Source organism: Ambystoma mexicanum, chromosome 11 (genome assembly GCF_040938575.1).
Source record: "Ambystoma mexicanum isolate Mex_15411 chromosome 11, UKY_AmexF1_1, whole genome shotgun sequence".
NCBI classification, from domain to species: Eukaryota; Metazoa; Chordata; class Amphibia; order Caudata; family Ambystomatidae; genus Ambystoma; species Ambystoma mexicanum.
In genome coordinates, this window is record NC_090934.1 from 194,450,656 (window position 1) to 194,464,725 (window position 14,070).

Consider the following 14,070-nt stretch of genomic DNA (forward strand, 5'->3'; position numbering starts at 1 on the left):
AAAAAACTACTGGACGGATTTACATCAAATTTACAAAAGCACGCTTTTGGGACTAAACCACCACTCCTGCCGCTAATTTGGTGACAATCCATCCAGTGTTTTGGGCTGTAGGCATGAAAAAAGTGTTTTTTTTAATCCATTTAGTCTATTAGAAAAAAAGAAATGTTGGGACCCCCCTATAACTTTGCTCCCCCTCCCTTGACCAAACCTCTCCAACCTTTGCAGAAGAATTCAGAGTTGGCCATATACTTTTTTTGCAAAGTTTGGTGAGGATTCGTCTACGGGGAGCGAAGTTATAAGCCGCCCAAAAAGTGCTCTTCCTATGGGTTTAGCAACTTGAGCATAACTACATGACCGCTGCCGTAGGCCATGTAATATGTATGCGTGTCCGTCATCTACCTGCGTGAGTCCTAAGCATGTGTTTTGTGTCTAAGTGCAGTGAACTAGGGCATGTTCATGTAACGTCATGAATTCATGTCTAAGTGCGGCTATGTTGTGATATCAGTGATGACATCATTGAGGTCTGGATTTGCCGTTAGTCGACCTGTTCGATTGATGGTATCTCTATTTCCCCCATATCATCGACTGGATATGGCTTGAATGGCTGTCTGAGGGAGTAACGTTTCTCACATCTGCGTTGAGAGTCGTGTGGGGATCACGAGGGCCATACCTGGACCTCCCTCTTCAGGAGTGATTTTTAGTGAGACCCGGTCACAGCTGTCAGGGCCAACGTGACTGTTAGTAAAGATTTTCTTTACATTGCTTTCCTTCCCATATACCTCTGAGACACCTCATCTTTTTGCTATTGTCTGCTTCCTGCCCTGAGTTTTGGGAGATAAGTAAAAAACCCTACATTTTACACCCCTTGCATTTTGCTCACTTTTATTGGGAAACGTATTAGTCCCCAAGACTGTCAGTACAGGGACACCTTGTCTCCCTATGTGGAATTCTTGTTACTTGTTATCTGCACACATCACCTTAAAGTGAAATGGCATATGGATACTTTGCATCCTTTATAATGTTTTCTTTTGTAACTTTGTGGTTACAGTCACAATTAGTCCAGGATGAGCTGCTTGCAGTGGATATTTTTTCTACCATGCTTTTTACTCTTGCACCTTTGCATTTTTCCACATAATGCCATTTAGAGTACAGTTTACTCTTAAATGGCTATGCCATGAGATTTTCCCCTGTCCTCTGGCCATTTCCTGCTTCAGCCTGCTTTGTGCCCTCTCTGGTCTGGAATTGCCACATATGGAATGCACTTTTGTGGGCAAAGCTCCTGCTTTCCCGTACAAAGTGGTGGTCTGTGTGTGTATGGCTGGAGTGGGGACTGTGGTTTGTCTGAACACAGTCCACATCCAAGCCACCAAGTGTCTGTTGCTGGGCCAATGTGTTGGCCAGAGGCTGTGCACAACCCCTTCCAGTTTGAATGGTGCAGCTCCTTCCCATTGTTGGCCTTGGGGCGGCTCCAGTCACTGTTGCAGCTGATCAGAATTGCCTGCTGCTAAATCCTGGTGAATCCTTGCTCCTCTCTTCCTGATCTCCAGAAGGCCCTTGTTGGTGCTAAAACACCAGGACTGGTGGGAACAATCTGCCCCAATGCCTGTTCGAGGATCTATGCATGCTGAGCCTTCAAAAGTGTTCTTGGACCACCTGGTGGACTGACCAGCTCCCTGCTGCGCTACCTCATCACTGGTTGCCGTTCCAGGTTCAGCCATGGAACTCTGCAGATCAACTCGTGAGACAAGGCTCCTGTCTGCAGTTTCAGTCTTCCTGACTGAGGAGAAGCCATGCAGGGACTGCTCCTTTGTTTATGCCTCAATGATTGCATGTCACCGTCTGATGGTGGTGACCACAGCTGCAACCCTCCTTTTGTGTCCTAGAGGTCTCCTGTGGTTGCCTATTTCACAGAGGTCTTCATATTGTCATGTGCTTGGTTTACAGCAGTCCAGTCCCCAGAACCATCCTGCAAGACTCTGACATCGCTAACTAGCCAGACCCAATACAGATGCTAACAGTGACCTCTGCATCTGCAGCCCCTGGACCTCCCTCGATTGGACACATTTTGAAATTAATTTAATGGGCCCTGTGGATACAGGAGCCCTTGAAGTGGTTGCTGAAGCAATCAGGGACGGGTGGGGGCGAGTTTGCATAGTTATTCCTACACTCTCCACACCATAGGGTTGTATGGGTGTAAAGTCGTGACCCTTTCTCGTCATTGCCTAACTAAGACTTGTGGTGGGCTGGTCAAGGATCTCCATTGGGCTTTCCCTAGAGTTGGTGGTATTGGAAAAGACACTTGTAAGAATGTTGGAACATTTTACCTGAAACCATTGGCAACTCCTGTTTGTGAACCTCATGGTAAAGTACATATTATGAAACTGGTGACGTATGGGTTCTATTCCTAGCAGACCTAGACTTCTTAAGAACTAGGTACCTTATCCTAGGTTTTCTTGTGGGTGTTCTGGTTTCTTTCAATTTACTAACCTGTCTCCAACTGGTTCTAAATTGCTATTCACTCTTGTCACTTGCTTTACCAAAAATGGTTGCTAAAAGTGTTGCTCTTAACTTAGCTCACTATTGCATAACTGCCTTGAAGGTAAAGTGCTGGTGTTTTATTAGTCTGTGTCTTTTCCTGTTTACCATGATAGGTTGGCCTCTCGTGATTTACCCACAGGGTTGATTCTGAAAATCCATCTCAACACAGAGCATATCCTGGACTTCCTCCCCTTCGCCGGTTTAATCTAGTATAACCTTCCTGTCTCCTTCCCGTTCCTCTGGGCAGAGTTCCCCCTTGTGAGAAATTGAGTCCTGCCTCCTCAGAGGGTCTGCCATCTCATGCTCTGTCTTGGCCAGATGCATGGCCACTGTATTGTCCATTAGAATCTGTGCATTATTGTGGATAGATGGCCAGAAAGTCATCAGCGCCAGTCTGTAGGCTTGCAGCACCAACACTTTGATGTGCCAAGAGCACTCTGCCTTGAGCCAAAGCCCGCTCACTTTGAGATTCCTGTGGTGAGCACCCCATCCTGTCGGGGATGCATCCATCACAATCCCAACCTCTGACAACAATTGCCAAAATGGTCGCTCCTGCAAACAGTCTCCAGGTGAGATGACCACCAAAGATCCTGGGCAACTGTCACAAAAACAAGTCACGGTCTGACATATTGCCAAAAACATACCTTTGACTGCAGAGAACTCGTTATCTTCAGGGCCTCTGGTACCAGGAAAATGCACAACACCATTAGGCCCAGAAGGCAGAGAAAGGCTGAGGCTGGTAGCATGTGTGATTTCTGGAAAGAGTGGCCCTCTGACAAATACTATAGGCTCTGTCCTGGGGGGGAGGGGTTTCCAATCTGATTGTCCAGAACTGCACAGAAGAGCTGGAGACTTTTAGCGAGAATCAACAGACTTCTGGAAATTCTAGGTGGAGTCCAAATCCTGCAGCTGTAATTGGTTGTCCTTGGAGGTGTTTAGACACCTGCTCTGGTGAACAGCCTCAAAAGAGCCGTTCAGCCAGGTAGAGGAAGATGCAAAACCCAACCCACTGCCATCAGTTTGGAGAAGACCCCGGAGGAAGAGGTCAGCCTGAATATAAGCACCTTGAAGTGATAGGGGCTGATGCATATTGCAAACCTCTGAAATGTCTTGTGCTTCCAATGGATCAGCTCATGGAAATACACACTGCGGTTGTACACCAGCACCAACCAGTCCTGGCTCTGAGGAGGCTGAAGGATCTCATTCAGAATTAACTTCCAGAACCTATTCAAGCCCAAGAGATCTAAGATGGGACAAAGGCCTCCTTCCCCTATACCCTTCTTTGGAACCCAGAAGTGCTAGCAGAACTATCGAGACAAACCCTCTCTGCTTGGCACTGCTTCAATGGCCTGCTTCACCGGAAGGGATGCCTGCTCCACCAGCAGTGCTTCATCCAGATCTCAGAATGGAATTGAAGGTTGTGGTCTGTGTTTTTATTATTTTTATTTTTTTAGAAAAGGGTGCCAATAACTGTCCCAAATAAACTGGAGCATCCAGGCGTTAAGGTGACCACCTGCCATACTCTCGACAATGGCTGATGTGCGACCCCCTCCCGCCCCCCCCCCCAGCAGGACTGTTGTGAAGGGAACCTCAGGTGTTTTGGAGCAGATGGATTCTGTTTCCCTTTGGGTCTTTTTACCTTTTTGGTAACCTTTTAACAGTGCAGACTGCAACTTAGAATGCATTGCAGTGGGGGATACATTTGTATCACCCTAATCTTTTACACTTGAGGATTTTTGGTTACTTTCATATATGCCTAAAGACAAGCTGGTGGAAGCAATGACGTTTTTATTCTTTTTGCATTATTTCTAGTGTGCATGCTCGTGTTTACCGTGTCTGGCTACTAAACGTGGCTAGTGCCCAAAAATGACTTTTGCTAGCTCTTGTTCATATTGTTATTTGACCTTCTTCCTGCCTTGCTAGGTCGGGAAATCTCATATAATGTCATGCACATTGCCCAGGAAAGCTGCTGCTTTCGCAGGCTGCTGATGCCTTTGTGTGTGCTTTGCCCAGGAAGGGAGTGGGATTGTCTGGTCCCATTCCACATCTGTGGTGCCTGAGAGTCTAGGTTTGTGGTATGAGTGAAGCCCACAGTGATCCCTTATTGAAGTCTTCCTTTTGTTCCCAGGGTGACCAGTTGTCCAGTCTCTGTAACCATAATGAAAGTATTGTGATCGGTTAAAGTTAAATCTGCACCCAAAAACAACCTCTGCACCCGCGACCCTAGACCTCCCTCGACTGGACCAAGCCTAGAATTAAGTGGACCCAGTGGATTCTAGAACCTTTTGAAGTGGTCTCTGAGGAAAATCTACGTAAGGGGGTTAAGTTAACCTACCTCTTCCTGCGTCTCCTCCCTCCAAAGGATCATAAAGTACTGGCCTGTCTCTCTCTTGCCTGACTAAGATTGGTAGTGGTCTGGTCAAGGACCTGTGAGAAACCTGAAAGTGTGTCACCCGCTAGTACCCGGGGATCTGTCATCCAGGTGGCCAGGTCTCTGCCATCTTCGGGGAGTGGAAGTGGGACACCGTATGGCGAGACATGGTATTCCCTTCCCTATAACACCATTTCCCCATCCTACTAGTTAGGAAACTTAGGGACTCAACCCCCCCACTTTCCCAACACAAACACTTTCTCACAGACAGCTCACTGTGAGAGAAAATGGACTAACACCCGACCTGTATACCTGACATGTCCCAAAACAATGGTCGGGCAATTACTGATCATCACACACACCTAACTTTCTTCACACTTTCCCACACGGATAAAAGGCAGAGCACGAAGCATACTTTGAGCAAGGCAAAGCACACGAGGAAGCAACAGTTCTAAGATGCCAGTTTAATAGGAGGAGAAAGACGGCCAGTCCGGAGAGGGTTGCAAGGTGGGAAGTGCCCTTGACCTGGCTCTCCCGTGTCAGTAGCCAAGGCAGTAGGGGTGTTTAACGCTGTGGTACTCTCCTTGGCTCCTACAACAAAGCAGCACCACTAAAGTCAGGACAGCCGGTGAGTCGGGGAGACAGATACCAGACTGGTCTGTGTTAGAGCCCGGGTTACAAGCAACAACATTGTATGGAGAAATCTGAAGAGAACAGTGTGTAAAGCATATGGGACGAGTGACACAAATATTATTGAACAGCAGATGTGTGACTGAACTTTTGAAGCCAAGACAGATACCGTAAAAGTGGTCTGGCACCAGATGGGTGCTCATTCGAAGGTCTGTTAGGTATTCAAATGAGAGGTGGCAAATGTAAAAAGGAATTGTGAAATCGAAGAGGTCCTGCAACGGGTCAAGTTAAACCCTGTGCATATTCAAAAGTCTTTGATAGTCTATTCTAACTGAAATTGGTTCAAACCTGGCTGAGGGAGACTAATTGTGTAAGAGGAAAGGATCTGAGCCTGGCTGAGGGGCATCCAAGGTGAACCGTGAGTCACCCGAGAAGGAATATTCTCCGAAAATTGTAAAAGGGGATCTGAGCCTGGAAGAGGGGGGTCCAAAGTAACAATCGTTGTATTAAAGGGACCTGAGCCCAGCTGAGGGGGGATCTACGGTGAAGAGTGAATCACCTGAATTGAGTACTTGTAAGAGGAAAATAACTTTTTGTTTTTTTGCTAAATCAGGCCCTCTGAATCAAGAGACTTTGATAAGTAAAGAGACTTGAGCACAGAAGGCTCTGATGCTAGTAATTGAACTTTATCCTCGTGACAAAGAAGTCAGAGATTGTGCCACACTCAAGTGAACTGCCTTGTCCTGAAAACATGGGGAAGGGAGGCCAACATCCTGACATTTATTTTTTTTAACACTGTCTTTTTTTATAAACGCTATCCCCACACTATTTGTATTTGGAGGTAAGGATTGACAATAGTTTTATTTTTTTAGTATAGGCTCTTTTATTTTGATGACAAACCACTAGGACTGCATTATTATTATTTGATGGTCGTAGCTTGCTCCCATCTGTAGATTTAGGATTAGATGGGCGTTTATCATACCTTTGTTGAAGTTCAATAAACACCCATGAACTGTGGTCACTTGTCTGTCTTACTGTGGATACCATGCCTTCCTTATAGACCCCATTCCTGGGCCTTCCCTGCCATGGTGGAATTGAGAGGCACACTTACCTAAACTTTTCCAGATTTCTGGCATTGCACAATCCAATAGTAAATGCACCTGAACAGTATAGTTAGTGGAAATTGTGACATCAGGGCTCTAGGCTCCATTTCATATCAGGGCTGGACATACTAAGGGTTAGGTATCTAATTCTAGGATTGTGACTAAGTGTTTTTACTATCTTGTTTTTCTTGATTACCTACCTGTGTATTACTGGTTTTGAATCAGTTTTTCTAACTTTGCTTTACCATGTGCAGTTTTTGTAAGCATTGCTCATTATTATGCAAACGTTAACTGTCTTAATGGCGGATGTCTATATCTACATAATACTTACCAATAGGTTTCATTGCTTCCAGTGTATTCTAAATGCCTAATAAATAATTGTATATTTGTATACTTGCCTGTCTAACTGGAATTATTAAAGTGCTCTCTGTCTTATTGTAGCCCTAGACCACTCTCACACTCCCCCCCCTGAGTCTAAGCCATACAACTTTGCTGCCCTACCACCTGAACTGGTTTTGGCGAGACTCTAGTGACTTTCCTGTTTACCACAATAGGCCATCAAAAGCCACCGCCAGGATTGATTCTGAAAATCTAACAGTCATCATCGCAGACGACATATTCATGGATCAGTGAACACAATCTGTGGTGGCTTACGTGTATCCCCTGACAAGCGCCTCCTTTCCAACAGCCACAATGTCTCAAAATCTGACCCTGACCTCTCCATCTGGCAAATGTGCCGAGGCCTGTGAAATCCGCCCATAGCATAAGTATATTTCACTAGAGCACAGGAGCTGTTCACTGGCTATGTAGCCATGCTCCATGAAGCTAAAATCTTCTTTGCAAATGAATCAAACCTATTCTCGTCTCGATCTAAGGAAAGGGCTGAAGAGGCTGAAGCAGATTTCAGGTTTACCATAACTGCCTGAATCACCAGATTCTCCGGAGATGTGTGCCTTGAGAAGAATTTGTTGGCACCAGAGTCCCGCTTGCACTTGTGAGCTGCTTGTCATTTGCCAGGACTAGAAAAGGAGATTGCCAGAGGGCAAGGCCTGCAAACAAACACAGTTTCACTCTCTGCGCCCTTATCCAAGATGTCCATAAGTTCATATCAGACTAAAAGCTTAGACATCACTCTGAGACCCAAAACAGTCATGACTTTCTGAATAATTTTCCTGTACTGGCAAGTAGGGTGCCTGTACGGTGATACCTGCGGCATCTCCAATTCAGGAGAGAGATGTCAAGGTGCGCTAACCCTATTAAAGGTCTTACACAAAGTTCAAAATCTCTGCTTCATCTGCCATGCAGTCCTAGTGGGGCCTGGCCAGTCATTGAGAGAGGCTCTAATATGTTGGGAATGAGATAAGCCTCATCGTCAAAGATGCATGGTCATATAAAATTGGGTCCTCTGCTGGAGCTGGTTGGTAAGTGGTAGTGATGCACTGGGTAAAGGCTCTACTAAGTTCATCCCTGTTTGGTCCAAGGCTTTGACGACAACCTGAGAAGGTGGGGGTGGGGTGGTGCTGGGCCAGAGCTAGCAGAGTGTAAGACTACCCTCCTGAGCATCACAATTCTGCTGTCGTGGTCAAAGCCGCACCAGTCGAGGCCTTCAAGGGCATATTTTGCATTTATTTATTACATTTCCTACAATGTATTCTAAACACGTGCCTATGAGGAAACCTGGCCTTATCCTGTTGACTCAAGTTGGAAGAGTACTCACTTTCGTCCCTCCTGGATCAATATCTCCTCCTTGCGAAAGGAGGAAGACCAATGATGATATTCACTACCACAGTACGAACGCTTCTTTGCTTACTATTGCCTCCTTTTTTTCTCGTGCCCCTGCCTCTTCTGGAGATGGAGCTGAGGACTTCGACTTACAAGAGGATATCATTATGCCACCTTGGCGGCCCAGTCCCTGAGTGCTTTGGGGTTCATTGATTGGCAGGATGTAAACTAATCCATATTGTGATCAACCCCAAGACACCACACACACGATTGTTGTGCGGGTTAGTGATGAACATCTTAGTGTCGCAGTCCGGACATTGGTTGAGCCCTGAAGACTTGGGGCCAGGCATAATGGTGCAGCAAAAATCTTGTGTTCCCGAGGGCAGAGCACGATGAAAAAATGAGATGGGGTTATGGAGAGTTGTGCCTTTTATAGAGTGGAAACATCATGTGGACCTGGTTTTCGAGGAGACAGTTGTCGAGCTCCCCTGCTCCGCCAGTTGAAGATTTCCGAGAACAACTCGTGCTAGAGGAAGGTGCTTTCACTCTATGATGGATCGTGGGATTCCTCAGAGTAAATCCTACAAATCACAACTCGCATATTCCTTGACTTTTTTTGTATTTCTCTGTCCGTGAACACTTGATGCTCCATGCCATAATTTGTGACCCCATGCAGACAATCCTTTATCTCTGTTCTCAAATCATTTCCCTCCTGCTGCACCCCTCTCCCCATGATGCCAATCTCTGACCTCACTTCTTGTAGTGCAAACACCTAACCTGAGCAGCATTAGTTGCAGTTGTAATCTGGGTGCAGCTACATGTCAAACACAGAAGCAAGGTACAGATGAGGCTAAACTACAAAGCCAGTTAGATCTGTATACCAAAAAACAAAGGAGACGCATAAGAGAAACTTGAGCTCTGATAATAATTGGTTTCCTAAATTACAGAAGTGTAAAGTGATGTTTGATGATTTATTATAGTTAGAATGTAACTTTTGGGATACGAATGTAAGTGCTTACTCGTACAAGTACTTCCTGCAAGACCATGTGCTAGACCAACTAATGCGACCGTTTGCACAGCATTGACTTGATGCTGCTGATAACGCAGAGATTGCCAGAATTCACTAAAGCAGTGTCCATCTTAATGAAACGGACAGGACCTTGAACCAACAAGGTCTTCGGCAGCTTGCTCAAAAAAGGAAAGTGCCAAGCTGGCACAGAATCATTTAGTGCTGGCAAGATCATCTTGCTCCACTCAACCCTACTTCTCCCCCTACACAGGTGCCCCATCCCCTACTTCCACTAACTATTCTATCGTCTCTGATGCCCCCAAACCGGACTTGTAATCCCCCTGAGTTTGACCTCTTCGCTCAGGGTATCCCCCTGTTTGGTAAACTAACAAACTGGTTGAATTATATTTTGCTGCACGTTTTCCACCTTTTTTGTACTGCACAAAAACAAAGGTGGTGCATTTGGGTTTTATATATATATATATATATACATATATATATAGAAAGAAAGGGGAGCTTGTGTGGGGGGGTAGGTGAGAGAGAGGGGCTGCAGGGGTTGGGATGCACTCCCCCATTGTGTGATTTCAAATGCGGCACAATGTAAATTGACCAGTTAGTCGGACGCACTTCATAGATCCTTGTGCTGCGGTCTGTGGCTTCGCGTCTAGATTTGTGCTTTACAAATCCCATGCGTATGGTGCTGGCCGAACAGGAAATGTTCCATCAGGTTTGCTGTCGACGCAGCACTGGCCGATGTGGATAGCCAGGCTTGCCTGTAGGGACTGCTAGTAATGGCATGGAGTCGAGTAACTTGGGGAATGTGCAAGTAACCGTGTGCAACGCGAGTGAATCAGACGCAGAACCTTTATACCAAGGAAATGGAGAGATACTGGAGGAACCATTGGTAGGGCACAATTATGGGGACTGGGACAGGGAAGCAAACTGAGGGCAGGGTTCCGCAGATGTTGTCATCGGCTGGAAGTTGCAAAGCTAACTAATCTTGTACAGTAGACGGTACTGAGCTCCAGGTGGCTGGTAAGCTGCAGATGCATCGTGAGCATCAACACATTTTGTGAATGGCTAAGAATCAGCCTGATTCAGGAAACGTCACTGGTTCAGGATTTCTTCAAGAAGTCTGCTGTGCGACCATTGGCTTCTATGTGTGAACACTAGAACACTAGGGTATGCATTGGACTGTAACTATGAGCACCACCAGCAGGAAACTGAATAATTCATCCAGTGCAATATGTCTGTCAATGTGAGTGAAGTCTGCAGCCATTAACCAACGGGGTATCCTTGGTGTTCAACTACAGTGTGCTCCCATTTGTTGCAACTGAAGATCATGCAGCAGTAGTAAGGGGGGGCTGACCAATTCTCATCTTGACTATTGCAATAGTCTTATGGCAGGGATCTGAGCGAACCAGATGGCGAGACTTCAGAGGGCCCAGAATGCAGCAATTAGGCTGATTGGCCACCTCAGGAAGAGCAACCATGTCTTGTCCCTCCGCAGATCTCTCCTGTGGCTCATGGTGGAGGATTGTGTTAAATTTAAGGTGGCCTGTTTGATGTACAGATGTTTTCATGATCTTGCACCTAAATACCTGAGTACCAGAGTATGCCGTCATCAGCCAATAAGAGATCTCCGGTCTGGAGAGAAACTGCTGATGTGCATTCCCAGGACTAAACGGGTTTCCAAAGGGGACAGATGATTGTCTGTGTTTGGCCCCAACGTATGGAACCAGTTACCAGTCGAAATCTGGGCTTGCCCATCCTTTGAGGGCTTCAGAAAACTTTTTAAAACTTTCTTATTCAGATTAACTTACTGAGTGCTAGACCAGTTGTAACACCTGACAGTCTTATTGCGAAATATAGTTGCCATCTGTGCCCGAATGCAGTTAAGTCTGCTTGGTGCGCGTAATTAATAATCAATATCAAGCAGTAATCAGTTGGCTAGAGCCATGACTACTGGGACTGGAGACTGGCAATGAGGCATTGTCAATATTTTGTAGGAACATTGCTTTCCATACCAGGCTCCCAAATCAAGAATTGAATCAGGGTTGCAATGATCTGCCCAATTCTTGTATTCGTCCCTGATCTGACAACCCCAAAACCACCCAGCCAGTCCATTATTCCAGTTCCATTATCCATTGTCCATCAATTTTGCTGATCACTCGCTGATTTTCCTACACTCCTCAGTTTATTACCATTAGGCCCCACACCCCTTTTCCATGTACTTGTTCTGTTTTGGTCACTCTTCTCCGTTCTGATTTTTCTTCCAGAGCACCATTCTCTGCTCAAGCTGTACTTCCCTCATGCATGTCCTCCCCAGGGCACCACATTGCTGCTCCCTGTTTGGTTGTTGAATGAATCAGTCTACCGCTTCCCTTCTTTTCTCTTGCAGGGGTTGCAACCAGGCTTAGCCGGCGGCGGGTATCCTGTAAAGATCTTGGTCAGGCAGACTTCGATGGTTGGCTCTGGAAGAAGAAAGAGCATCCAGGTTTCATGTCCCAGCGCTGGAAACGCTGCTGGTGCCACCTAACAGGGAATTCCTTGTACTGGTACAATCATCCCAATGTGAGTGATCAGTCATATTTTCAGACCATGCATAGTTCTACAGGGGGCCTTATTTAAGGTAGCGTATTGCATAACCTTTTCTGTTGCTTGTAGGGTTAGTGAGGTTCACATTTTCTGTTAATATTTGAAAGGTGCAACACCATCATTTGACCATTTGACTCTTTCCTTCTAAAAGTGGTCTATAGGGCAATGGGTCAATGCCCGAAGCAAAAACGCAAAATGCTAGTGTGGTCTAGTTTTATGGGGTCAAAGTGGTCCACTTTTTTGGCCCATGTGGGCCAGTTTGATAAGTTTATTCACCACGCGACTAGTAGTTTTGACCAGTGTTACTGAATAAATATCCTTCAAAATGTGAATGACTTTCCCTTTCCCGTGCTAACACACCAAAACTGGTGGCTTTGCCAATTCCTGTTCAGAGTGGCACTTGCACATGTCACATACTGACCAGTAAACACGAGCAGCGCTTCCCACGGCAGACACCAAGCACTGGTATATGCCCTGGGAGGAGTGGAGGTTGAATGAGCTGGTCCTGGGGGTTTCTGCATTTTTTAAAACAATGTTTGTTGTGGAATGTAATAAGGTGTGAGCGGTTCCCTGAGACTACTGGGACTATCAGGGGACAGGAGTGGTAATATAGGCACTGGGAGGGTTGGAGCAGGGTGAGCTGATATTAGGGGTTATGTTTTTTATGTTATTTTTAGAATGGGGTTGGGGATATGGTGGTGCCCTTGGGAGGTAGGTAGTGGTATAGGTCCTGCATGGGGTTAGCAGGATTTGGGGGTTTGTTTCTTTTCATTTAATTTATTTTTGGGTGGGGATTGAGTGAGCTGTCCTTCGTTGTTCCCTTAACTTGATTACAGTTAAATGTAATTGTTTTCAAGTTGTTGCATGACAATGTACCTCAACACCTATCCTTTCTTCAACGGGCGAGTTAAGGGTCCAATAAATGACCTTGAACTTTGATTTGTTATACATTAAGGCATGTAGCAAGCAGTCTGTTAGGACAAACCAGTTTGTATTTAGGCCACGTCCATTAATTAGGCCACACCCCCAAATGAGGACCTCCACCCTCTCAATTTCTTACCCCACTTAAAGCCCTGGAGACAGACCACCTCCCCGATCACAGGGATCAACACATTAAAAGCCTAGAGATGGATAGGGAAGAAGAACATTCCCCCACCGTTTATGAGATGCCTGAAATATCCAGAAGGAGGGAGCCATCCTGTTATAAGCAGGATATATTCTTAGTTATAGGTTTTTTGTTTAAGTGTAAGGGACGGCAAACGCTTTGGGACATAGGACAGTGGACTACTTAATTTTGATGGACATTCTGACATCTTCCTTAGTTTTGGTTGAGGTACGGCGACACCTCTTAGTCATAGGGACGGATTGGGTCTTTTTCCCAACAAGCATGCCACCTTTGTGTCCTGGGTCTACTTTGGCACCCTTTTATATGGTGTCTGAAATAGGATCCAGTTCCATTGATAAAAACTGGGGGGCCCTTCAGTTCACTAGACATGGTGACAGACCCTCTATCCCCACTATTGCCACTTCTGAGTCTATAGGATTAGACATATCCAGTAACAGGGATATAAAGATAGATCCTGGACAAAGACAGTTTATTCCTACTGACTTAGTACTTAATGCCCCTGCAGGAAAATGTATCCGATTTGATTCAAAATCAGGCTTGGCCTGGGGGCATGATATAGACGTTATGGCTGGAGTAGTAGATCCTGATCGTAGGGTGGGATGTGAAAGTGTTAATGCATAGCAAGGGCCAACACACATCACATAAAGGCATGTGAGAAAATTGCCCAAGGGGTCCTCGAGAGAGCCTTATTTCCCAAACTCCTGTAGGTGAAGGAAGGAGATAACACTGAGCAGGGAAAGAAGGGCTATGGAGAGGCAGACCAAAACTCTGAACCTCCCAAAGTATCTGACTTTGTATATACTGAAATCATATTCGACCTAGCATCTGCAAAGTGGAGCAACCCAATTCTATCTGAGGCATTTCTAAAGGTGGTCCCTGAGGAGGAGGGAAGAGGAAAAGAAGTCTTATTCTTCTTCATTAAACAAGTGATCCTATACTGGGGAGATAATAACTCCGAGGGAGTCCCTCAGTT

The 14,070-nt window shown here is 45.8% G+C and overlaps 1 protein-coding gene across 2 annotated transcripts in view; it reads left to right on the forward strand.

The window, feature by feature from the left end:
• CNKSR1 (connector enhancer of kinase suppressor of Ras 1) overlaps positions 1–14,070 on the forward strand; it is a 415,561-nt gene that overhangs the window by 245,290 nt on the left and 156,201 nt on the right. For both annotated transcript variants that reach the window (XM_069622809.1, XM_069622810.1), the window contains exon 14: positions 11,775–11,947. In XM_069622809.1, the coding sequence (XP_069478910.1) occupies positions 11,775–11,947 (173 nt within the window). The remainder of the gene's footprint in view (positions 1–11,774; positions 11,948–14,070) is intronic.